The sequence below is a fragment of the Hyperolius riggenbachi genome, chromosome 11 (assembly GCF_040937935.1).
Source record: "Hyperolius riggenbachi isolate aHypRig1 chromosome 11, aHypRig1.pri, whole genome shotgun sequence".
NCBI lineage: Eukaryota > Metazoa > Chordata > Amphibia > Anura > Hyperoliidae > Hyperolius > Hyperolius riggenbachi.
In genome coordinates this window covers 129,366,377-129,394,194 of record NC_090656.1, presented here as the reverse complement: position 1 = coordinate 129,394,194, position 27,818 = coordinate 129,366,377, and the positions used below count along the sequence as shown (strand labels likewise).

General features: G+C 44.0%; 1 protein-coding gene across 1 annotated transcript in view; it reads right to left on the bottom strand.

The window, feature by feature from the left end:
* Positions 1-10,091: 10,091 nt before the first annotated feature.
* The window catches only part of TALDO1 (transaldolase 1), an 83,176-nt gene continuing 65,449 nt past the window's right edge, over positions 10,092-27,818 (bottom strand). The window contains exons 4-8 of the mRNA XM_068261679.1: positions 27,151-27,282; positions 26,540-26,715; positions 20,163-20,360; positions 16,520-16,665; positions 10,092-10,287 (exon numbers count right to left, since the gene is read on the bottom strand). Coding sequence (XP_068117780.1) covers positions 10,270-10,287; positions 16,520-16,665; positions 20,163-20,360; positions 26,540-26,715; positions 27,151-27,282 — 670 coding nt within the window. The 3' untranslated portion in view covers positions 10,092-10,269. The remainder of the gene's footprint in view (positions 10,288-16,519; positions 16,666-20,162; positions 20,361-26,539; positions 26,716-27,150; positions 27,283-27,818) is intronic.

Genomic DNA, 27,818 nt, shown 5'->3' with positions numbered 1-27,818 from the left:
CCCCAGACAGGTCAAACGTTACCTGGAACTATTTAGTTGCTACATTTTGGGCAGCAGATGTAGTTATACTGCATGTTATAAACCTAGATTTCTCAATATTTATTTTGAATCCTGAAACCTTCTCAAAAGCTTGCGATTGCTTGATCAAATTTGGAACTGATAGCAGTTTGCTGATATCCTGAGGATAATCACCTTCCCACATATAAAACAATGCAATTATATTTTAATGTTATGTTTACATTGATGCATTAGAAGTGTGGTGCAATGGATCCATCGGTGATAACACAATGCATGCAGTGCATAATAATCTCATAACCCCCAATGTTAACAGTGAAGCCATACTTTCTATGTACTATATGCATTGTACCACGTGCGATGTGACTTTTCCTCTCCATTGCAATCCTGGTTTTACAGGGACTACAACACCCCACTGTGATATAGCCTTATATTGCATGTTGGCAACGGATGATCCTGATATATTAGGGTCTTTTCTTATTTTGTCTGCTAGGGCTTCCATTGCCAAGGCAAATACTGACGGCGACAGTGAGCAGCCTTGCCTGGCTCCACGATGAATAAATATTTGCTGAGGGTCATTTGTAGGAATTTTAAAGGTATGCTGTAGGATTAGAATATAAAAAACTTTAAGTGCTTTAATGATGTCCCCTTGAATGCCAAATTGTTGTAGGGCCATGGACATATACTTTTCAAGCTGTCAAAAGCTTTTTCTATATCAAAAGGACAGAATGACTGTAGGGATTCTATGTTCATTAGCAAAGTGTACTAAAGTTGTAACTACTTGAGCGAGAATTCTAATCAATACCAGTTGCCTGGCAGTCATGCTGATCCTCTGGCTTATGCTAGGTACACAGAATGCGTTTGTTCAGTCGATTTTCCGCTAGATTTTATAAATTTCCATTCACTTCTATGAGAAATCGACCAGAAAAATGATGGGAAATATTTGACATTACGGAATGTATCTATTGAACCATATATCTGCCCTCCAAAAAATGTATGGTGTATACCTAGCATAATACTTTTAGCTATAGACCCCTAACACGCAGCAGATCAGATATTTCTGACATTATTGCCAGATCTGATAAGATTAGCTGCATGCTTGTTTCTGGTGTGATTAAGATACAGATTCAGCCAGCCCGGCAGGGCTGCTAGGCAACTGGTATGGTTTAAACTTAAATATAGAAGCCTCCATATACAGTGGGTTGCAAAAGTATTCGGCTCCCTTGAAGTTTTCCACATTTTGTCATATTAATGCCACAAACATGAATCAACTTTATTGGAATTCCACATGAAAGACCAACACAAAGGGGTGTACACATGAGATGTGGGACGAAAATCATACATGATTCCAAACATCTTTTTACAAATAAATAACTGAAAAGTGGTGTGTGCATAATTATTCAGCCCCCTTTGATCTGAGTGCAGTCAGTTGCCTATAGACATTGCCTGATGAGTGCTAATGGCTAAATAGAGTGCACCTGTGTGTAATCTAATGTCAGTACAAATACAGCTGCTCTGTGAGAGCCTCAGCGGTTGTCTAAGAGAATATTGGGAGCAACAACACTGTGAAGTCCAGAGAACACAAGCCAGGTCAGGGATCAAGTTATTGAGAAAAATTTAAAGAGAATCTGTATTGTTAAAATCGCACAAAAGTAAACATACCAGTGCGTTAGGGGACATCTCCTATTACCCTCTGACACAATTTCGCCGCTCCTCGCCGCATTAAAAGTGGTTAAAAACCGTTTTAAAAAGTTTGTTTACAAACAAACAAAATGGCCACCAAAACAGGAAGTAGGTTGATGTACAGTATGTCCACACATAGAAAATACATCCATACACAAGCAGGCTGTATACAGCCTTCCTTTTGAATCTCAAGAGATCATTTGTGTGTTTCTTTCCCCCTGTTCTCATGCACTGAAGTTTCAGGCTGCTCGTTTCTTCCTGCAAACAGCTTTGCCCTTGTCTGTAATTCTTCAGTATGTGAAAGCCCAGCCAGCTCAGAGGACGATTTATCCAGCTTGTAAAAGATAAGAGAGAAGATGTCCTAGTCTAAATAATACACAGGCAGTGTGCATAGAGGGGCCTGGAAGGGGGAGTTCATAGCAGAACCACAACACTGAAGAACTTGGCAGCCTTCCAGACACAGGCCGACAAGTCTGACAGGGGAAAGATACATTGATTTATTACAGAGACTGTGATAGTAGAAAGTGCTGCAGTAAGCTAGAACACATTAGAATTGCTTTTGGAACTTGTAGGATGATAAAAAACAGGATGCAATTTTTGTTACGGAGTCTCTTTAAAGCAGGCTTAGGCTACAAAAATATTTCCAAAGCCTTGAACATCCCACGGAGCACTGTTCAAGCGATCATTCAGAAATGGAAGGAGTATGGCACAACTGTACACCTACCAAGACAAGGCCATCCACCTAAACTCACAGGCCGAACAAGGAGAGCGCTGATCAGAAATGCAGTCAAGAGGCCCATGGTGACTCTGGACGAGCTGCAGAGATCTACAGCTCAGGTGGGAGACTCTGTCCATAGGACAACTATTAGTCATGCACTGCACAAAGTTAGCCTTTATGGAAGAGTGGCAAGAAGAAAGGCATTGTTAACAGAAAGCATAAGAAACCATGTGGAAGAAGGTGCTCTGGTCAGATGAGACCAAAATGGAACTTTTTAGGCAAAATGCAAAACGCTATGTGTGGCGGAAAACTAACACTGCACATCACTCTGAACGTACCATCCCCACTGTCAAATATGGTGGTGGCAGCATCATGCTCGGGGGGGGGGGGGGGGGGGGGGTGCATCTCTTCAGCAGGGACAGGGAAGCTGGTCAGAGTTGATAGGAAGATGGATGGAGCTAAATACAGGGCAAACTTGGAAGAAAACCTCTTGGAGACTGCAAAAGACTTGAGACTGGGGCAGAGGTTCACCTTCCAGCAGGACAATGACCCTAAACATAAAGCCAGGGCAACAATGGAATGGTTTAAAAAAAAAAAAAAAAACATGCGTTAGAATGGCCCAGTCAAAGTCCAGATCTAAATCCAATCGAGAATCTGTGGCAAGATCTGAAATTTGCTGTTCAAACGCTGTTCATCTAATCTGACTGAGCTGGAGCTGTTTTGCAAAGAAGAATGGGCAAGGATTTCAGTCTCTAGATGTGCAAAGCTGGTAGAGACATACCCTAAAAGACTGGCAGCTGTAATTGCAGCAAAAGGTGGTTCTACAAAGTATTGACTCAGGGGTCAAATAATTACACACCCCACTTTGCAGTTATTTGTAAAAAATGTTTGGAATGATGTATGATTTTCAATCCACTTCTCACATGTACACCACTTTGTATTGGTCTTTCATGTGGAATTCCAAAATTGATGCAGGTTTGTGTCAGTAATGTGTCAAAAAATGTGGAAAACTTCAAGGGGGCCAAATACTTTTGCAACCCACTGTACCTCTCACTTAAGTTGTCCTTTACATTTCAGTAAACAGGTTAAAAACCCACTTGGTCTTTGTGCATCATTGGATTTAAGGTTTTAAACACTAGCTGAGAGAAGACATTAGTTTATAACCTGGATTTAAAAGTGAAATGGGTCTACAATGTTTTGGCTGCAAGTGGTCTTTCTTAGATTTTGGCAACACTTATTAGGCAAGGTTCACAGTGGGGGTTATTACATTCTCTCTAAGAGCAGGAATACAATGGAATGGAAAAGTGGCACTGTATGTCATCTGCGCATTGTGTTGCATACAGGGAAGCACAGTCAATGAAAAGTATGCTTTATTGTCAAAATTGTGCAATATGCCACAGCTCTGAGAATGTTATAGGTAATGCATTGCAGTGTGGCAAGCCACGTTAAAATGCAGCTGTTTTACTGCACCACTGAGTATGTAGCCTTATTGATACTTGCAGAAACGCTGGTGAGACTCTAAAGTGTAAGCAGATACTTACATTTCTTAAACTTAAAGCAGTTTAAAACTGACAAAATATTCAACAAAAATGTGTTTTCCTACTTTTTATAACCCATACAATTATCATATTTGCTTTTGTGCACAAGTATTATAATTCATTTATAAATTATAACTTCCCAAAGTTCAGTTTATTTACTTTGAAAGCAGCTGGTGCATTTTATTCATAACGGTTGTAATTCTGTTTTAAAGGGAATGTCCAAGCAAAATAAAAAAGAGTTTCACTTACCTGGGGCTTCTACCAGCCCCATGCAGCCATCCTGTGCCCTCGTAGTCACTCACTGCTGCCCCAGTCCCCTGCTGGCAGCTTGCCGACCTGAGAGGTCGGCGGGATGCATTGCGTACATTTTTACACATTCCCGCTAGTGCAGGAACATTAACACATTCATTTTTACGCGTTACTGGTTCAATGCGTAAAAATTTACGCATTGAACCAGTAACGCGTAAAAATGTATGTGTTAATGTTCCTGCACTAGCGGGAATGCGTAAAATTGTACGCAATGCGTCCCGCCGACCTCCCAGGTCGGCAAGCTGCCAGCAGGGGACTGGAGCAGCAGTGAGTGACTACGAGGGCACAGGATGGCTGCATGGGGCTGGTAGAAGCCCCAGGTAAGTGAAACTTTTTTATTTTGCTTGGACATTCCCTTTAAAGAGCAACTCCAGTGAACATTTTACTGTTGGCAGGTGATGTAGCTGCTGCATGTTTTTTTGGCAGTTGGAAACTGCTGTAAACAGCCATTTCCCACAATACAGCAAGGTTTACAGACAGGAAGCTGCCAGGAGTATGTACTTTTCTTGTGGGAGGGGTTTCACCACAATATCAGTCATACAGCGCCCCCTGATGGTCTGTTTATGAAAAGGAATAGATTTCTCATGTAAAAGGGGGTATCAGCTACTGATTGGGATAAAGTTCGGATGTTAACGAGCAGCAATCAAGCATAATAAGCACCAATTAGGCACATTTAAAATAACTGATTCTCAGCTCCTTCTAGACATTTACTGGTGTGTTTACAAACATGGTGAAGTCAAGAGAATGGTCCAAAAAGATGTGATTTCTCTTCAGAGGAAGGGCAATGGCTATAAGAAGATTGCAAAGATGTTAAACATACCAAGAGACACCATAGGAAGTATTCACAAATTCAAGGCAAAGGGCACTGTTGAAACGATACCTGGTTGTGGCAGAAAGAAGATGCCAACTTTGACTGTTGTGCGCTACATGAAGCGCAAAGTGGAGAAAAGTCCCCGTGTGACTGCTGAGGAACTGAAAAAAGATTTGTCAGATGCGGGTACTGAAGTTTCAGCTCAGACAATAAGGCGCACACTGCGTAATGAAAGCCTCCATGCCAGAACTCCCAGGCACACCCCCTTGCTGTCTCCAAAGAATAAGAAAAGTCGACTGCAGTATGCCAAAAGTCATGTGGACAAAGCAAAGTTTTGGGATAGTGTTCTGTGGACTGATGAAACAAAATTAGAACTGTTTGGGCCCATGGATCAACGCTATGTTTGGAGGAGGAAGAACAAGGCCTATGAAGAATACACCTTGCCTACTGTGAAGCATGGTGGGGGGTCAATCATGCTTTGGGGCTGTTTTGCTTCTGCAGGTACAGGGAAGCTTCAGCGTGTGCAAGGTACCATGAATTCTCTTCAGTACCAGGAGATATTGGATGACAATGTGATGCAGGCTGTCACAAACCTGAGGCTTGGGAGATGTTGGACCTTTCAACAGGACAATGATCCCAAGCATACCTCCAAGTCCACTAGAGCATGGTTGCTGATAAAAGGCTGGAACATTTTGGAGTGGCAATGGTAGTCGCCAGACTTAAATCCGATTGAGAACCTCTGGTGGGACTTAAAGAAAGCAGTTGCAGCTTGCAAGCCTAATAATGTGACTGAACTGGAGGCTTTTGCCCATGAAGAATGGGCTAAGATACACGTAGATCGCTGCAAGATACGTGTCAAGCTATGCTTCACGGTTAAAATCTGTTATAACTGGAAAAGGATGTTGTACTAAGAATGAATGTCACTTGGGGGTTGAATAAAACCGATAATGATGTGAGCACAGAAAGACATTTGTGGTAATTTCATTATAAATGTTATATTCGTCTGACTTACCAGTGCCTCCTTGATTTAATTGTAAACAAGATTACTGAAATGATCAAAAGATGTCAAACTGGCCAAAACACTCAATTTCAGTGGGGGTTGAATAATTTAACACAACTGTAATTTGTCTAACTAGACAAAGAACTGCAGCCATGCGAGTTACTGGGAGCTTACTGCACAGTACAAGAAAACTATTGCGCAGTAAGCTCTCGATGACGTGTGCAGCCACAGTTCAATTCTTCTAGTCAGACGAATAATTAGGTTACCGACGGTGGGGAATGGAGCATCAGAGGTGGACAGCGTGAGACATCACAGCCCCAGCTAAGTGTCTTTTTTTTACCCATACCAGAGAACCCCTTTTAAAAGGGTTTTATGGAGTTGCTTATCTTTTAGAGCAGAGGGGAAGTTCAGGCATTGTGAAAAGCCTGGTACAAACTTTCAATTATGATTAGCCAATCACACCAGCCAGGGGAAGCCTAACCTTGCAGCTACAGACAGTTAGGGGGTTAAAAAATAATAGGGAGCTTGATTTCTTGTAAGTGCTTCTGGGATGGAAACAAAATGAACAGAGAAGCTAGTGGAGAGTCTGAGCTAATAAATAACAGGGGTCAGATCTCTAATGGTCAAATATGGCAGCTGGAGAAATTTACATCTTAATCAGTCTTTATATGGTGCTTTGACACAGGCACAGCCAAAATGTATGACCTTCTAGTTATCATTGAGGGCCCATTTCCACTAGCCACCGCACATGGCTGCAAGTCGCTCAGCAGCACTTCCTGGCCTGAGAACAGACTAGTCTCAGAAGCCATGCATGGCTATGGTATTTGCTGCTCACACGGAAAAGTGCTGCAATGTTGGCTGTATTGCTATGGCAAGCGAATCGGCCAGCATTATTCCCCTATGGCAAAGTTTCCACGTGCGATTTGCCTGCGAAGAAACAGTAGATTCGTCCCAATTTCTGCAATAGTGGAAACGGGGGCCCTAAATATAACCCGCCATAAAGAAATCTGCCCAGATTAACAGAAGCAGACTTTTGCATTGTGTTTGAATGCACTACATTTTTGGCTAAACCTTTTTACGACTGCTCAACACCAATCGCCATGAGCAGCGTGTGGCAGCTCCAGGTCCACTCAATGCAAATTGGCGTGAAGTGCTAGGGGAGGGGATTGTAGGAGATTGCGTAACACCGTGGTTCTCAAGTCGTTAAAAGACAACAAACCTGAAACCCTTGTGTGTGCAAAAGTGAATCACACTACAGCATTGTGCTGGAGTTTTAAAGATTGTACATTTTTACAGGGGTGTGGAGTCAGGGCAATTTTGGGTGCCTGGAGTCTGAGTCGGGAAAAAAAAATGCACCGACTCCTGATGAATTTTAACTAATTAAAATAGAAAATATGATAAAATGTTCCATTTCTCAGATAAGTCATCATAAATAATTTATATACATACAGTAATAGCTGTGCGTAGTCCACAAAAATGAAATAATCAAAATTAGTTACTTGTGCTGCTTCAATAAAGCAGTCCCCGTATTTTTAAAGTCAGATATACACATCTGTGACTGTATATATGATGTGTACACAGAAATCTTATATATATTAAATAACATCTATGCTGTAAGTATAAAGCCTGATGTGTAGCCGTGTCACTAATAGAGATGGTCAATGAGATGGAAATAATTCTGCGTTGATTCTGATTTATGCAAATGTACTTTGCTCATGAAATCAAATAATTTGATATGTTAAAATTTGGTTTGGTGACTACAAATGAAATGGTACCTGAGAAGGATGAAAAGTAAAGTTTTATACATATCTGGGGCTTCCTCCAGCCCCCTTCAGGCTAATCAGTTCCTTGCTGTCCACCTCCACCAACTGGATCTTCTGCTAATGAGTCCTGGTAATTCAGCCAGTCAGCGCAGTCCGGCCGCTTCCACACCCAGGAGCGTTCTGTACCTGCGCAATAGTGCTGCGTAGGTGTAGTACGCTCCCGGTGGCGGAGTGTGTGCATGCGCACTATGCCAGACTCCCCTGCAGAGTACCTGCACACTCTTACATGTACCCACAGTTACATTGCCTAGGGTCTGATAGATGTTCTTTGTTCCGGTCTGTACCTTTTACAAGTACTCTTACCAAGGACTAGTTTCAGTCTATGACTAAAGGGAATAAATATGGCAGTCTCCATATCCTTCTCACTTCAGTTGTCTTTTGAAAGTATGTAACATGAAATTCTTCTCTTAACTGCAAACGCATAGGAATTTTAATCAACAAGATTGTAATATGCAAATTAGAGGAGTCGGAGGTCTGGATTTTTGTACCGACTCCATAGCCCTGCATTTTTACATCTGCACTAGGGCCTAGTGCACACCAGAGCGGTTCTGCTGCGGTTTGCGATCCGCTTGCGGGTGTGGATCCGCTAGGGTAATGTATTTCAATGGGCTGGTGCACACCAGAGCGGGAGGCATTTTGCAGAAACGCATACTCCCGGGCTGCTGCAGATTTTGGATTGCGGATGAGTTTCTGCCTCAATGTTAAGTATAGGAAAAACGCCAACCGCTCTGAAAAACTGCACTTCAGAGCGGTTTGCCAGGCGTTTGTTACAGTAGCTGTTCAGTAACAGCTTATTGTAACAATACATGTAATCTACTACACCAAAAACGCTTCACAAAACCGCAAAATGCTAGCTGAAACGCTACAGAAAAAGAGTTTCAAAATCTGCTAGCATTTTGCGGATCTGCTAGCGTTTTTTTGGTGTGCACCAGGCCTAGGAGAAGATATGAAGGTCTAGCATTTCTCAGGCAGCTTTGACAGATTCCTCGAACCACACAACAGCCCAGTACTGTAGACTAAAAGCAGCTACCACATTGCACCCTCTAGTGCAGGGGTCCCCAAACATTTTGGGTCAAGGGCCGGGTCAACATACTTCAGACTGCTGGGGGGCCGGAGTATACATAAAATGATGTAGATGTCTGTGGGCCAGACAGTAAAGCATACCCAGGTGACAACCTGCAGTCCAATTAGACAGCAGTGTCACCTGATGTGGAATTTAATTGGAAACCAGAGAATTAATGCTTTCCGGCTTCCATGTGGATGTAGCTGACCACATTGTACATTAATGCATTGTGTGGAGGCTGGTAAAAAGGCCTCAGGGGGCCACATTCGGCCCGCGGGCCTTAGTTTGAGGACCACTGCTCTAGTGACTGAAAAGTCCAGCTACAGCATCTGGATAGGATAAGGCTAGGTTCACAGTAGTCAGTTCTATAATGCACAGGTTATAGGATAAGGCTAGGTTCACAGTAGTCCTATAATGCACAGGTTATATTGAGTGTGAACTGCAATGGAGACTTGACAGACTAATACAAATCCTACAAGCAGGGAGTTAGAATAATATGATCAGTTACAATGCAGTACTGTGAAGAGCCCCATACAGTTATATGGGCAGCGAGCGGACATGCAGAATTATTCTGCAACATAACTTAACACTGTAAACAGGGCCTAAATCCCAGAGAGTTATGTCTGATAGCTTGCAAGCAGGTGTCTGAGGATTCTACTGTCCTAACATTTTGCTGGCAATCAGAAAACGCACTGAAAATGCTTGTAGTGGGCCCCAGGCCTGTATTCCACTGCCAATCACAAAACAAATGTTTGCTGTGTGATTCTATGTGTTTTATAGCACATTTGCAGATTTCAATCCACTTCACTCAAAGGAAACAGCAAATCTCACAAACGTACCAGGCCATTGCTCTGGTCTCACTGCACAGCTAAAAGGAAACTCATTAAAGTGCATCTGAACAGCTACAGAGACATGTGCTTCATGCATCAGTGCACACCAGCCTTTCTGCTGCCATTCATGGAACATTCAAAATTGTGTTCGATCACAGGAATGTTCTTTATAACAGTATAAGGTAAGATGGGGCATTTTCACTATAAATGCATACACTTCCACAGTCCTTGCTTTGACAATGGATGTCAGTTTCGGTTGCTTCATGTATCTGAGCAAAGAACTTAGACAAAGCAGGACAGATTCGGCAGGTGTGGTATTTATTCAGTGCATCAGGAAATCTTACAAAAAGACAAATGTACAGTTTGCAAAAATGGAAATGTTACAATGCTGATAAAAACAGGCGTAAGACTAATGCAGAAATGTAGGAACGGTCAGATTATGGGTCAGGAATGCCAATGATTCAGTATATAAAACCAGATTACTTCCCAAGTCGCCCCTGTGAAAGAAAAAAAAATAAAATATAGTTAATTTATAGCACGGCCCACAATTTAATATTGAATAGTTGGGTCTCATTAGTAAAATGATTGCTGTACTACAGGAACTACTATTTGAGAAATATCTTAAACTCTCTCTATATACATAAATTAACATACAAATTACATTTGTATGAAATCTACATATGTACATGAAAAGTGAGTTTCCTTGTCTGCAATGTACATCAGGTTTGACACATACCCAATGAGCACTAGATAAAACTATCTTCCACAGCACTGTACAGAGTATATAGGACTTTACTTAAGTTTCTCAGAGGGGCAATCTAATCTCTACTATAGCCATATGTACATTGTATTCTAGGGCAAAGAAGAAAACACGAGGAGAGCATACAAACTCGGCACAGATAGTGAATGGCTGGGATTTTAATGACCCAGCGCTGCAAGATGAGCCCGCTATCCACTATGCTGCCCATAAGTATAGGGAAGGCTTCTAGATGCCATAGAGCCTTCCTGATTTATTAGCTTTTTGGCACTCCTGGGGCAGCCTTTGGAACTACTCACATCTCAGAGTAGTTGCAGAGAGGAGCCAATCCATACTGTGCATGCGTCAGTCCAGTCTCGTGTATGCAGTAACAATGTGCTCAACCTAACAACTTCAACCTGGGCCAGTGCTGGAAAGGCTGGACCGACTGAGGAAAAGAGGGATCCAAAACCTTCCCTCCACTTGGGTATGTATCCAACCTAAAGGGAGTTTTCTCACTTCAGTATTCATTTAAACCTTTAATAAAATGTTACAGGTTTCATTAAACTTGCTCAGGCAGTAATTCGTTTCTCACTGACCAACTACTGGTCAGTTTCTGGCTTCCCATCCTTGGATGACACAAATTGGATAACCTGCAACTAACAGCCAAGGATATACAAGGTGCCACAAGGTATACAAGACTACTGCACTTCTATAGTCCATTCCCAGAAATTCTTTAGTCCCCCCCCCCCCCCCCACCATCAAAATCATACAAGTAGTTGAACTGCTGTACAGGTGTTAGACTCACGTGGCCTTAGCCATTAATCCACTATGGAGTGATGGGTAGGGTGTTCAGTTTTACGAGAAGTAAAACGGTTACGATATATACGGGGCAGGGCCATCACAGATAGTCAACTTACTGCTGCCTCACTACTCCATCTTGCCAACTCTTCTTTTCATAGTAGTACTTAACTTACAGCTTTAAAGGAGAAAGTGTTGGGAGGGTAGAGAAAATCGGCACAGCAGCAAGAGGCAGTAATAAAGGAAAGTTAATGCTCTGTTGTGACCTGTGCCCCATTCTCACCAGGACAGTTTCCCTTCTCACAATTCTGATCTCCCTCATCCCTGGCAATTAGAACAGCTGCATGCTCACATGCACGCTGCACTACAGGTTTATATTCACATCCTTCAGCCAAAACCAGTAGTAAGGAAGTAAAAGTAGTACGTAAGGAAGTAAATATTCTGTAGCACCATCTCCATGGAGCTAAATGGGACCTAAGGCCACACAAACCCGTAAGTATAGCAGCAGCTGCCCGGCAGAGACTTTCAATGCAGCCTGAGGCAGCCTGTGTGGCTGTGTCATCATGCAGGGTTCTCTAGTTCCATCTAAATACGGCACATGGTTACTGCAGCCAGCTCAGTCCTGGCATCATCATGTCAGCTGACATCAGAGCCTCCTTTCTTGCTCTAAAACACGTCCTTGCTTAGACCCACACCATCTGCCATTCCCAGCCGCCACTTCAGGAGGAAAGCCTCTGGGGCTCTCATGAGAGCAATGCCATCTGTACGCTCTGCCACCAAAAATTGAGCCGCGGAAAGACCAAGACCCGCGTAGGGACAACTTCCTTATGAAGATAATGATAAAGCACAAACTGCAATGGGATGACCACCTGAGGAAAAGGCAGCACACAAAAACAAATCCACACACCGCAGTGGAAGATATGCAATTTCTCAAAAAAGGCGATACCCAAACTGTACCGTGATGTTGAAAGGCAAGTGGTGTCCTCTCTGGCACAGTGTTGGGTCAAGGGTCCATCTGACCACGTGGTCTGCAAAGCACAGTCAGGCCTGGCTGAAGACTAAGTCAGTCCCCACACAGCATCTCTGCCTGCACGCCGTGTGACTGCCTGCCCCAAGACTAAGTCGCTCCAAGTCCCCACACAGCATCTCTGCCTGCAGGCCACTTGACTGCCTTCTTCGCCACCAACAGGGTCCAGGACTCCAGGTGGATTCCTGAATTTTTAAGGCTGCTAGCAGTGGCCACTATAATAATTTTTCTGGTGCGTGTACATGCCTGCCTAATTTTTCTGGCTGCACTGCAGCAACAAAACAAAAGGCATGTACATGTGCCAATTCCCCTTCATGATCATTACCTTGCCACGGTGAAGAGGCTTGTGTATCAATGAAGCAATGACCGGCGGCTATACGAGTGTCTCAGGGGGCACACCCACGATAATGAGGTCGTTGCTTCAGTGTGGACAGACCAAATTTGATCAGCTGGACAGTCACTGTTCTGTCATTCAGCTACCTCAGCCCGGCGACCATATGGACTGGAAAGCCACCATCACCTGCACTCTCATCATGGTGCTCACCAGGTCCAGCACAGCCATCACTACACAAACAGCTGTTTGCAGTCACTGCATATCTTTCACTGCACATTATATTATACCTGGCAGTCAGTGCATACCTTTCACTTGAATGGATGGCAGACTTGCCCTCCATAACAGATTTGTGTTAAAGGATTTAAAGTAGATTCGTCTCATACAGCAGGGCCTTGAAAGCCCTCCTGTATTGTTATTTTTGGTCACTACCTTGGGACTTGCATGCTGCCTTCCTTATGGATTGTGGTAGCCGTTCATGCCCCTTTGCCCACAGCGTGCCTGCTGCCTTCCTTGGATGTGTGGTGGTAGCAGTTTCTCAGGCTCCCACTCCGGACCGGGATCGAACCCTGACTCCCCGGCCGTACGCCTTCTTTAACGATGGTAGAAAAAAGAAAAACAAAACATCGGCAGTATGAGCAGCGATGGACTACTGGGTGTGCAGGCTTGACCTGTGGCCAGAGCTTTCACAATTTGCCATCCAACTTCTGGCTTGCCCTGCCTCAAGTGTCCTAGAAAGGACCTTCAGCACAGCTGGAGGCATTGTCAGTGAGAAGAGAAGTTGCCTAGGTCAAAAAAAAAAAAAAGTGTTCAGTACCTCACCTTTATTAAAATGAATGAGGCATGGATCCTGGAGGGCTACTGCCTGCTCGAAGACTAAGTCAGTCCCGACTCCCCACACACACTGTTCTATTATTGAGCTACCTCAGCCCGGCAACCATATGGGCTTGAAAACCACCACGGCCTGCACTCTCGTCATGGTGCGCACCAGTCCAGCATGGCAGGCACTATACAAACAGCTGTTTGCGGTGCGTTACAGTGAGTTTGGTGTGTCAGTGTGAAGCAGTACTAATTACACTCCCTGCTTTATGTATACACATGCAAGATGTTTTAAAGCACTTTAGGCCTGCAATTTAGCATTCAATGTGATTTCTGCCCTTAAACAGCTGCTTTGCGTCAAATCCAGATTTTTCCCCAGAACTTTTGGAGTCTCTCACTCATCCATGCAAAAACTCAGATGTTAGACCCCTTGAAACATCTTTTCCATCACTTTTCTGGCCAGCATAAGAGTTTCTAGTTTTCAAAGTTCGCCTCCCCAGTCTATTGCGGTTCGCAAAAGTTTGCGCAAACCAAACTGTTGCGGAAGTTCGCGTTCAAGGTTTGCGAACTGAAAATGAGGTTTGAGCCCATGACTTCGCCCATTTTTTGGCGCAGCTCGCTATGCGCACCACACAGATTCCCTGGATCTTTTGGAACCTAGCAATGCCATTGTCTATCTGGTTCTGTCTTGTATGGTGTTTAGTGCCCTATTCATTCTTCTACCAGCAGTGTACCTTCTCTGCTTGAACAGTGTACAATTTGACTCCGCCCACAGTATCTCATGGCCACATACCCTTTGTTCGCACACCAAATTTTCTGTAGACACCCATGAAGGTGGCCATGCTATATTGTAGTAAAGCTGTGTGGTAGCACTACTTCTGACCATCACACCTTCAAAACCTGCTGGTCTGTGTATTAAAAATGCTACCTGTTTGGAGAAATTACACAATTTGATTGCTGAAAAAAATGCAATGGAACTAGATTTAAAAGCTTTGGAGGACTTGCAAAGTTTATGGAATGAGAGAAATCTCAGAAGAAAATTAACAAGAAACTGATGTAGAAACCAGGCTACTTTTTAGAATCTAAGTTAACTAGGGAATTCCTCAGTGCACCAGGATCTGCTGTTGAGCAATTTGACATGAAAAAGCGGGGGAACCTGCAAAACGGCTGTTAGGCCGGCCCTTGTCACTCCTATGTAACACTTGTACCTTTTTGGATTAAAATCAATACTGAATTTACTGCAACCGATGCCCGATCTACTTTTCTCTTTACAACCAATCTTGACTGTATGGAATGGGGAGTACGGTGCTTTATTGAACCAGGATCCAGCTGTATCACCAGTTTGGTGTCAGTGTGCCAGTCTCACACCTTTACCACTACCACAACATAAATGGGTGTAAAAATTAGTATAACATAAAAGTCAGTTTCACATTAGCATTAAAAAGCGGAACGGAAAGGATACTGTACAAACGGCACAGAGGCGAACATATCCTATGTTAACCTATGCAACCGATCACGTGTCAGTTCGTACGGATCAATTGCGTACGTTCCACTGACTACAACAAAAGTTAGTTGCACTACCACATTTTCCAGACCACTGAGCCCAGTGAAAAAGGAAGGGAATGCCCTGCATTGGGAGCAATGAGAGAATGAAACGTTTCTTCACACTAGTGAAGAAATGGACTGTTTGGAGGGCCAATCCACTGGGGAGGATGGGATGTGAGGAAGCACTGGGAGTGAAAGTCTGGAGGGGATGCAGGGACGCTCCGATGGGGGGGGGGGGGGGGATTGTGTACCCAAGAGAGCAGGCAAGGGGAGGGAGGATTTCTTAACAGGGTTTAGTCTTCTTCCCCTATGGTGTCCAAGTCGCGTCATGTGACTACCAAGCTTCCTCCTTCCAGGTTGAAGGAGAAGTGTGGTAGTCATGTGACGCGATGTGAGACACAAGGAGGAAGACAGAAGCCTGGTAAGTTAACCCTCCCTCACCCTCTCAGGTGCATGGATCAAAGTGAAAACGGATCCGATCGACCGGTGATCAGTTTTCACAAATCCTTAAGCCAGTTTGAATAAAGTCTTATGATCCGGTGAAGCGGAAACTGGATCCACATTACTGGATCAGTTTAGCCCACTTCACATTGAATTTCAAAGCCAAAGTGTGTGTGAAGCAGAATTAAAAAAAAAAATTATGCTTAGCTAAGGAGAGGGAAGGCTCTGGGTCCTAATAGAGCCTTCCCAGTCTCCTGAGTCCTCGTTCCCCTGCAGGCTCCACCGTTTGAATCTACCACCGTGGGAGACTTCCAATAGTCTTTGGAAGCACTCGGGATCCTGATAACCGGCTGCTCTGTACTTCACGAGTGCATGTTCACGCATGTAAAGTATAAAGTGGCCTGTCTTTGGAAGTCAGAGTGCTTCCAAAGACTGCCAAAGCCCAGGGGCAACAGAAGAGCAGCCTACGACTGCTAATGGGGGGGGCCTGCGAGGGAATGTGGACACTGTCAGGAGACAGGGAAGGCTCTATAGAATCCAAAGCCTTCCCTCTCCTTGGGTATTTTAACTTTCGCTTTAGACTCCCTTTAAAAGTGATCTCTGTATGACAATCTTGATAGCAATTTCTGTGCATCTGTCTAAAGGTTTATGTGGACATCTGCACTTACTAACTCATGAACAAAGATCACAGTATATAGGTGCGTACACACGCACGACAGCAGCCAACGACTGGTCCGTCGGCACCTCCTGCTGGGCGGGTTTTCAGCAGACTAGTGCGTGTGTACGCACTGTCGGCGGACTGATAAGGCTGTTCCTGAACGATCTGCTGGGCGGATCGTTCAGGAACAGCCTGATCAGTCCGCCGACAGTGCGTACACACGCACTACAGTCTGCTGAAAACCCGCCCAGCAGGAGGTGCCGACGGACCAGTCGTTGGCTGCTGTCGTGCGTGTGTATGCACCTTATTTGTATAATTACAGAACAGACAGTGGGTAATACTGTATTTAGCCTAAGGTCTGCAGGTAACACCTTTAACATCTTTTCCAGTTTCATAGCATCTTCTGCAAACTTCCTAATTCCATCAGACAGCTTTTCCACACCCATCTGATCTTCATTGTGTTGCCAGCGGAAGTCCTTCTCATTTAAGTGGATCTTCTCTAAGTCGGCAGCCTTAGCTAGATGTAAAGAAACACTGTTACAAAGCAGTGTATACACATACTGTAAAGCGCAGAAATTGCCCCAAATCCAGTTTTAAACTTCTAATTTTCCAAGAATTCCACCTCGGAGTGGGTGGAAGTCTGACTTGGAACAAGCAGTTTATTGTTCTGGTTAAACAATGATCCTCCAATACACGTATTTCTAGCCACAAGATGGCAGTAGCATGAAAGCATCTAACTCATCACACTAATCTTAATACAGACACACCTTTATGACACTCCCTCTGAACAGATTTAAAAGCCATGTTTACCAATGGACTTGCATTAATAAAGGTTTTATCCAGGAAGTTTAAAGGTAGCCATACACTGGTCGATTTGCCATCAGATTTGACCAACAGATAGATCCCTCTCTGATCGAATCTGATCAGAGAGGGATCTTATGGCCACCTTTACTGCAAACAGATTGTGAACCGATTTCAGCCTTAAACCGTTCATAATCTGTGGTAGTGGTGCTGCTGCTGCCGCCGCTCCCCCCCATACATTACCTGTTCCGGCCGGTGCGAGTCCCTGCTGTCTTCTCTGCTCTGGTCTCCCGCATGCTTCACTTCTTCCTGCCCAGCAGGAAGTTTACCACCACAGATTGTGAACGGTTTCAGGCTGAAATCGATTCACAATCTGTTTGCAGTAAAGGCAGCCATACGATCTCTCTCTGATCAGATTCGATCAGACAGGGATCGATCTGTTGGTCGAATCTGATGGCAAATCGACCAGTGTTCGACCTTTAAATTTGCTTCTTTTGTACTTGCCATTCAGCATTCAGGGACAGCTGTGGGTGTTCCCCCACCCCCAGTGGTGTGAGTACTGGGGCTCACCTGACTTTGTCACATGCAGGGTTGGGGTACCGGATGGTAAAACTATTTATGGTTGTTGTAGAGAGCTACATAAAAAAAAAACAAAAAAAAAAAAACACACAACTCAATTAAAACTTTAGGTACTATATTGCCTGTGGAGAAACCTGTAAAAACCTCTGGTGAAGCCTTGTTAGGATCCAGAGGTTCCCCCTCCTGAGGTTAGTATCCTCCATTGTCCTCTGTCCCAGCAATCCAGCGTTGCAGCGAGCGACTAAGACTCCCTCCCCGAACAGCGGCAAGGTAAAAGTGTACCTACTGCGGTCTGGCGCAGTAGCGGCTGTTACGACAAGCAGAAATAGCCAAGCCTGATCAGGTCCGCTCTACTACACAAGCGCAAGTTGCCTGCACAGTAGACCGGACCTGATCGGGCTTGGCCATTTCCATCTGAGCCTAGAGAGCCGCTACTGTGCCAGCTCGCAGTAGGTAAATATTTAAACACCTGCGCAGTACTACTCAGCCTTTTTCGGGGAAGCTTTGGGGGAGCGACCGCTGAATCCCCCAGGCTACAGAGAAGGGGAAGCCTCACTGGGACCCTGAGGCTTCCCCCCCTCCTGAGGTGAGTATCTCCCAAGGGGGGGATTTTTGTTACAGATGTGCTTTAAAAAATGCCAAACACAGCCTGGCTGTTGTACTGTTCTTTTGCATCTCATAGCTTTTGAATCACTGATGCAGAACAAGTATACATAGCATCCACTCAAACTACAAACTAAGACTACCTGCTGAATGCTCAATGCAGGCGAGTGATTCAATGATCAGGAATTACCAGGAAACTTGCATTTTTAAAGAGGAATAGAGATGGTCTGCATATTCTTCTCACTTTAGGTTTCTTTTAAAGTGACCTTGTAGAGCATGGGTGCCCAATAGGCCGATCGCGATCTACCGGTAGATCTTGCTGCCTTAGCAGCTTCACGGAGAAAAGGGGAGAGGCGCGGCTAAAGGGGTGGCGTGGCTGAAGGGGAGAGGAGCAAATGAGGAGACCGGTCTCCTCTCCTCCAGAGTCCAGGCTGTGTGACTCCTCATACAGTGTCTCCTCTCCAGGCAGCAAGTATTAAAGAGTTTTCGGTAGCCTCTATTTGCACATGCAGATTATGATAAAATCATTTATATGCCAGAGTTCGGCCACATGCACCCAGCTGTTGCTGCTTTCTGGGCACACAGCACTGTAGAGATCTGTGTATTCTGTGCACAGTATGCCCTCTTGCCTGGCCAAATCTGACTCGTACAGACCGTAGTGACACATGAGTGAAAAGTGTGTTGTGATATGTTTTTATCTTCTTGAGTGGAGACAGCGGACACTTGGCATACAGGAGAGCAGCTGACTGCGCTGCTCAGAGGAGCAAATGAAGAGACAGGTCTCCTCCCCTCCAGACTGACAGGCAAGTGAGAACACAGCAAAGAAAAACACTGCGCTGTCTACACAAACTGATGGGCTGGAAGTGATTGATGGGTGCTGCTCCAATAACTGGGTGGCTCCAGTAAATCTGTATAAAAAAGGCAAGAAGAAAGGAGCACACCGCTGGTGCAATAAACCTATTACTTTGAAAATTGACACGCATAAAAATACACTCACAGTGTATGATAAGATCAGAGCGCCTGTCAGGCCTGCCAGCAGTCCTCTCCTGTCAGCCGCGCTTGGCCAGAGCTGCGGGAGCCGCTGTGGATGGCGTGGAGCTGGATGCGGTGGGCGGAGTCAGGTCGCGGGGATGCCGTCTGACGTCACGGCGCGTTTCGGCGTAGACCACGCCTTCTTCAGGTCGCAGCTGACAGGAGAGGACTGCTGGCAGGCCTGACAGGCGCTCTGATCTTATCATACACTGAGTGTATTTTTATGCGTGTCAATTTTCAAAGTAAAACGTTTATTGCACCAGCGGTGTGCTCCTTTCTTCTTGCCTTTTTTATACAGGCAAGTGAGAACACTGGACAAATCATTTCAGGATGATTATGAAGCTATTTGCTACGATTGAAGGGAGAAAGATTACACTGCTGGGATAGGGAGGCGGGGGGTGGGATTCAGGACATGTAGGGGAGAAGGCTCCTGCAATTACTAATAGCTAGGCTTTTTTGGGGGGTTAGGGGATAACAAAAATCCTTATGTATGCTGGGGGGCAGGCGTGGGTCAGGTAGATCTCGTGGACTCTGCAGGTTAAAAAGTAGCTCGCAAGCCGAAAAAGTGTGGACACCCCTGCTGTAGAGAACCCATGCAAACCTATCTGGTAATATGCAGCACAATAGTTAGCAATACTAACTCACAAGCACTGGCTGTGGACACAAGCTAGGATCCAAGCTGCATCAAGTTCCCATAGGGAGAAGGGAAGCCAACTATGAACTTACTAATCACTCCTATACCACCAACAGCTGCCTAGCCTGACCTTTATATGGATGCAGGAAGTGTAAGGCTTCAAAAGCAGATTATGCGAACACCTGGACTCACTGAGGCCTAGAGCCTTACTAGGGGGAGAAACTAGACAAGGTTACAAATTGGAATAAACTATTTCCAAGGGAAGGATAGTGTTCTATACAGCAGTGAAGCAAATTGATGCCTTGAAGCAATATTTTCCAATCCTACACGAAGTGAGCAAAAGTTCTATTTGTCCACTATTATACCTTCTTTAACTGTGAGCAGTGGAGTGAGCTTGGAGAGGTCTTTCTTGAGTTCTCCCAGTAGTTTGGGGGAAATTGTGAGGAAGTCACACCCAGTTAGAGCCTTTATCTCTCCCGTATTCCGGAATGATGCCCCCATCACTATAGTTTTATAGCCAAACTTCTTGTAGTAATTGTAAATCTTGGTAACACTCTTCACACCTGTACAAAAATAAAAAAAACAAAATAACATAATTATAACATTCATAACCTTCCTCTTAACATAGGTTAACCTCTTTAGATTGAAAGCTCGCAAGGGCAGGGCTCTCACCCTTGTGTGTTTTGGATTTTGTTACATATTTATTCATATAAATTGTCTATTACCAATTCTGTACTTTGTAACAACTATTTAGTACAATGGTGTGCACCATTGTCAGTTTTTTACCCCATGTTTTTGTACAGCGCCACGGAATAAGTTGGTGCTTTATCAATAACATAATTGCTAGTTCTCTAAGAGTGGGTATTAGTAGATGGACACTTGCTCCCTTTTTCAAGAAAGTGGGATCGCACATAACTGTATAGGATTGCCCCATCTAGGGAGTAACTGCATAATCCTTACTGATGTTAGGAAATTGTATTTATACACAATGTCTGAACGTATTATGAGCAATAGATAAAAAGCGTACTTTGTTCTTTAGGTTGTATATACACAGTAGAATTTTGTTATAGTAAACAGATATAATAAACTTCTGGATATAGTAAACTCAGCCCTCAAGTGCCAGCCGCATGCCTTGTAAAATACTACAACGTATGACGAATCCTGATTTAGTAGATGCATTTTCCTGGTCCCTTGGAGTTCACTATAAAAAAACGATTTGACTTAATACACTTTAAACGTCAATGTTTTTTGTAATGAATAAAATGTGAGACTAATCTATAGGATGATCTGATTCAAGATATTCCTTTCTTATACCGTATTTTTCGCCGTATAAGACGCACTTTTTCTCTCCAAAAAATGGGGAGAAAAAGTCCCTGCGTCTTATACGGCAAAGGCAGGGAATCCCCGACTTCCTAACACCCGCCGATAGAAACCGCCGACCAGCCGCTACCTCGGGGATTCCCTGCCTGTGTGCCTGCTCTGTCCCCTGCTACTAGCATCTGTCCCTGTGTGATGGTAAATGTGTAAAGTGTAGCTGATGCATCCCCGCTATGTCCGCCGTGTCTCTGCTATGTTAGCCGTGTCCCTGGCATGCAAGCCATGTCCCCGCTATGTCCGCCATGTCCCCGGCATGCAAGCCATGTCCCCGCTATGTCCGCCATGTCCCCGCCATGCAAGTCGTGTCCCCGCTATGCCCGCCGTGTCCCCGCTATGCCCGCCGTGTCCCCGCTATGCCCGCCGTGAAAGCAATCTCCCCGCTATGCCCGCCATGTCCCCGCTATGTCCGCCATGCAAGCAGTCTCCCCGCTATGTCTGCCGTGTCCCCCGCTAGTAGAATTTGTCCCTGTATAATGGCAGAGGTGTAAAGTGTAGTGCTGCTGCAGGCTCTTACCTCTCCAGCAGCGCCCGCGGGGATTGCTGACCTCTTCTCCTGCTGACTTCTCGCTCTAGTGACCGCGGCTTGTACTGACGTCAGTACAAGCCGCGGTCACTAGAGCGAGAAGTCAGCAGGAGAAGAGGTCAGCAATCCCCGCGGGCGCTGCTGGAGAGGTAAGAGCCTGCAGCAGCACTACACTTTACACCTCTGCCATTATACAGGGACAAATTCTACTAGCGGGGGACACGGCAGACATAGCGGGGAGACTGCTTGCACGGCGGACATAGCGGGGACACGGCGGGCATAGCGGGGACACGGCGGGCATGGCGGGCATAGCGGGGACACGGCGGGCATAGCGGGGACACGGCTTGCATGGCGGACATAGCGGGGACACGGCTGACATAGCGAGGGACGCAGCTGACAACAGGAGGGGGGACAGCGGGGATGCAGCAACGCTACGCTATATAAACTTACTATCATGCAGGGACAAATGCTAGTAGTGGGGGACATAGCAGGGACATAGTGGAGATACAGCAGGACTACACTGTATTTATTCAGACATCGAGCACGGACACGTGCAAGTAGCGGGGACATGGGGGAGAAGAGCAGGGACATGGCCGAGACCGTAGGGACACGGGGAAGAAACAGACACATGGGACATAGCAGGAACACCTGGGGACATCTGGGAGGACAGAAGGGGACATAGGAGGATACCAACTGGGTGAGAACATCTTCAAGACGCTCCTGGAACATGGACGCACCAGGTTTAGTATTTATATATTTTTCCCTGGTTTTTGCCCTCTAAACCTAGGTGAGTCTTATATTCCGGAGCGTCTTATACGGCGAAAAATACGGTATTTTCAATACATAACCCATATTGAAATAAATCACTGTTAAAATCCTAAATCCGACACCAATTGAGACTACTCTTTGGGGATGAGGTAATAGTAAACTACCTTATCTACTGTAGACTAAAAATATATTTGAATGGGACGTTATCCCATGGAAAAAAAAAATGGATCATATGGTTATATTACATATCAGATAGGTGTATTATGCAGAAAATGACTTGTGCATGCACTTGCGTAACCTAATAGCACTAGTCCATTCTAAGATGCTACTGATATTTGAAATAGAAGCCAGGACACATTTGTGGGAGAATAATGCAGGCTTATGCAGAGACGTTCAACATTTTTAGTTGCTTGTTAGCAAATGGTGACTCAGGCCTACAGCAAAGAGGAGCTTCCTACAGTATATCTGGTACCAGTTACTAGGCACTGCATCCAATTGTAATGATGCAATCCACTCTTGTAGCTATAGTTGGGGTTATTCGCAGACTGCCCATGGTGGCAGTCCAGGTTGCAAGGGCAACTAACACCATCATAGCTACTTCCCCTAAAGTCTGATCTTAAAAGTACTTTAAAAAAAAAAAAAAAAAAAAAAAAGCTTTTGTATTCTGGCCACTTAATATGAAATGACTATGGTTTTTACATTGGCCCAGATCTCAGCACAAAGCGGAGTCTGTAATAACCCAGATAAACAGGCAGGCTAGAAAAGCATCACTAAAAATTAACTTCATGCTATGAAGGCAAAATGTAAGCATTGATTCAAGTGCACCTCAGAGCCCTTTCCAGACTGTTAAAGCAGTATTGTCACCATAAAAATCAAAGTGTATTAAGTAATAAACCTGCTAATTCTGCATTCAAAACTTGCTGGGAGTTCTTTTTATCTATTATATATTTATCTTCCATTTCCCTTCCTAGCTGCTTATCAGAAACACCCTCTTATTACTTGTATTTACAAGCAAGGCTGAGATGACTCAGTGATTGGATGTGTAAATAAAAAAATAGACTGCAGTTAGTATACACCTCAGTGGGAGTGTCTGAAGGCTCTGGGAGGAGGGCAGCTAAAGATTACACAATGAGCAAGAGAAGGGGGAAGGGAAAAAAAAAGTCAAGGAGAATATGATGTCATCATTAGCTTGGCAAGATGGCCACTGCCTAGAATAGGATTTTCTGGTTTTCCTTTATAAAATTCACAGGAATCATTACGTGGATAGCACAATACATCTGTTAAGTAGAAGTATTTATCTACTTATATGTGTGTTTATTTCTAGGTTAGCATGGGTGTCGCTTGTTCTTTAAAGAGGAACTCCAGTGAAAATAATGTAATAAAAAAAGTGCTTCATTTATACCATAATTATGTATAAATGATTTAGTCAGTGTTTGCTCATTGTAAAATCTTTCCTCTCCCAGATTCACATTCTGACATGTATTACATGGTGACATTTTTACTGTGGGCAGGTTATGTAGCCGTTTCTACCTGTTCTGGCTTTAACAGACAGCTGTAAACAGCCATTTCCTGTCTGTGAACATTGTTACATTGTGGCAGTTTGCCCAGAGTACCGCGGTACCAGAGCCTCTTGTGGGAGGGGTTTCAGCACAAAATCAGTCATACAGGGCCCCCTGATGGTCTGTTTGTGAAATGCAATAGATTGGTCATGTAAAAGGGGGTATCAGCTACTGATTGGGATAAAGTTAAATTCTTGGTCGGAGTTTCTCTTTAAGCTGGCAATAGATGCACGAGATCAGATGTCGGGACCATTCACTGCATTAAGATATAAACATGCTTTGTTCTGAGTCTGTTCTAATCTAGATCAGAACTCTTTTTGCAGACAGTGTGGCCCTAAACCGCCAGTAGTGGGGAAGCAATAGTCAATTGCAAATGTGTCCATCCATATGGCAGTTTTAGAAATGCCCTCTTGACAACCAAGGGACTGACAAAATGACAGGCATTACTTCTTATGCTGACAGTGAGGGCCCATGATGCTGTGTGGCACAGTGCTCACCACTGAATTAAAGCAAATTTAACTATTTTAACTAACAACTAACTGTTCACACATCCAGCAGTGTGAATCTGCACTGTGTAGAAAATGCACCCAGGCACTTTCTAGCAATCCCCACTGCACCACCAAGAAAGGTTCTTACTCTACAGGCCCACTGAACTCATCACTTCCTCCTCTCATGACATTCACTAGCAAAAATCTATTAACCCTTCGCACACTCACATGCAAATGTTCAAACAATTGCATTCACAGATTCACTCATCCAGGCACAACTGTTATCCCTACAGCTAAATTAAAAGCCAGGGTTTTAGTTCACAGAAGAATGCATTCTTATGCTTAGTCACCTATACTGCGCAGAAGTACCCAGGTAAACATAGGTGTCCTAACTCTGGTCCTGTAACATGCATAGTGCAGACATGCAAACACATTCATTGCATCAAACCTATCAATGGATTAGGAGCACACATCCTAACTTCCTCTCCTGGGAAAGACAGTGCATCTTACCAATCGCACAAGGGAGCTAATGTTATGTGTCCATGTGCACCATGCGCATACACCAGCATAAGCTGTCTGCATGCTGACAAACAAACAGGGGAAGGGGGGAGTGCACCGAATTGGACCCTAGCCACAGGGGTCAATGAGAAGAATAAACATACATATATCCAGGCACATCGCCTCTAGTTAGGACATTAAATAAATTATTAGGGAAAGGGAGGTGCTGAAAGGGGGTGTGGCTAGAAAACAGCAAAAATCTATTAACCCTTCGCACACTCACATGCAAATGTTCAAACAATTGCATTCACGGATTCACTCATCCAGGCACAACTGTTATCCCTACAGCTAAATTAAAAGCCAGGGTTTTAGTTCACAGAAGAATGCATTCTTATGCTTAGTCACCTACACTGCGCAGAAGTACCCAGGTAAACATAGGTGTCCTAACTCTGGCCCTGTAACATGCATAGTGACATTCACTAGAGATGAAAAAATTGCACATTTTTCTAAGTTGATACAAATGTTGCTGTAATTTGTATGCAGATTTTAACTGCATCACTCTAAATTGGCAGCAACTGCATTTGATTGATCCAGTCTAAACCTGTATAGACAAAAAAAAAATATTAAGGTTGTTTACTATTGAGAGCACCTTTAAGGATCACTGATAACTAGAAACCTCCCCAACAGGGATACACAGAACAGTTGGTTACAGTTTTTCTTTAAATGTACACTAAGAATTTAATTTCATCCTAATCAGTAGCTGATACCCCTTTCCCATGAGAAATCTATTCCTTTTCTCAAACTGATCATCTGTATGGCTGATATTGTGGTGATGCCCCTCCCACAGTGTGATGTCAGCGCCTCACAACACTGAGGTACTGACACACTGTTGGAGCCTTGTTGCATTGTGGGAAATAACAGCTGTTTCCAACTGCCAAAAATGCGAACAGCATCTCCTTCCAGTGACATCACCTGACAGCAGTAAAAAATGTCACCATGTGATAAATGTCAGAATGTAAATCAAGGAGAGGAAAGATTTTACAATGGGCAAACACTGACTAAATCATTTATACATAATTATTGTAAAAATTAAGCACTTTGTTACATTATTTTCACTGGAGTGCCTCTTTAAGTGTCCACATTTTAGAAGATGGGGCCCGGATCAATCATGTAATTTACTATATTAGCTTTACTCCCACTGCAGAATACAGATGTCAACCCCAGCATGCACAGTATAAGCCACGACAGGGATTGTAAACTAGTTGGTGTGCCGACCCGTTCCACACATGTGGTTTAAACTTGTTTCCAGTGCTTCTACAGCTTCAGTTAACACCAATTCCTGTGGAAATCTTAACATTTCAGCACACAGTTCGCAAATTAAATAAAGTTCCTCTAATCTATAAATCAAAGCCACCATTTTAAAATTGATCTAACCTGCAAGTATGTTACAGCAGAGGCTCGTTTTAAGATATTTTAACCTCACCCAATACACAAATATCCACAACATACATGTTGACAATTTCAAGTACCTGGGTCTTCAGAAGGTTCATAGCTTTTCTTGTTAGAATTTGCTACATGCCAGTCCAATATTCTGCCCACAAATGGAGAGATGAGTGTAACACCTGCTTCCGCACAGGCCACAGCCTGAGCAAAGGAGAACAGCAGCGTCATGTTACAGTGTATTCCGTACTTCTCTTCCAGCTCCCTGCGGGACATCACAGAGAAATGCTAACAAACTGCAAAAATGACATTTCCAAGAATTGAAGAGTCAAGTGAGCTGTCCTAGTTCTTGCATTGCCAGACAAATCATCCATACATCTAGTGATGATCATGTCTAGAACTCACGGAGAAGCATGATTTCTTTGATCAGCTAATTGATTTGCTAGTCATAATCATGTGCTAAAGCAGCATGTGATCACTGCAAATCAGAGACATGCATGCTTATCACCTGGACATACTGATCGCATGCTTTTTCCATGAGTTCTCCTAGACATGACCATCACTACATACATTTCTTTATTAAAATAACTGACACCCCATGAGGCTGACTAGTATCTTCCTTTATTCATCAAGGATTGTACTTAAAGCTTGCCAGGGAGATCAACTAAGGGATTAAAGAACTAAAATTTGGGATTCTTACTTCCCAGCCTGTATTCCTTCCCAGGTAGAGGACAGCTTAATCAGAATTCTCTCCTTGTCAATTCCAGCTTCCTTGTAAAGTGCAATGATGCGCTTGGCTCGCTGCACCATCCCATCCTTGTCGAAGGACAGCCTACAACACAAGAGCATGAGTTACCTTCACAACATAAGCAGACAACTTAGATATGTTCTTTTTTTATAGCAAAGTTGTATACTGAGCAAAGGGGTGGGTGGGGGGCTGCTGCCTAGCTTGTCGCATCAGCTTAATCACTAGAGGAAATATTGCTTGCTACAACAGGTGTTTCCTATGACCTGTTTAATAGTTTAATTTGAAGGTCATCTGCTACCATCCAAACCTGAAAATTTCTCCTGATTTGGAACTAATCACAGTGGCTCATCAATTAGCTAGTAGCTTGTTAAAGCAGACCTGAATTCAGAATATCCTCTCTGCTCTAAGATACAAAACAGCATAACCACCTTTAAATAAAAACATTTGTTACAGCTGATACAAATCCTAAAATAAATCTGCACGTTTCTACTTCCTGATTCATGGAAGCAGACATTATCAGCCTGTGTTTTCAAATAAGCTTATGTGCCGTGGTAGTCATGTGACACAGGATTAAGATCAAATTACAATTTGTGATTAGACACAAATGAGGGGGGGGAGGG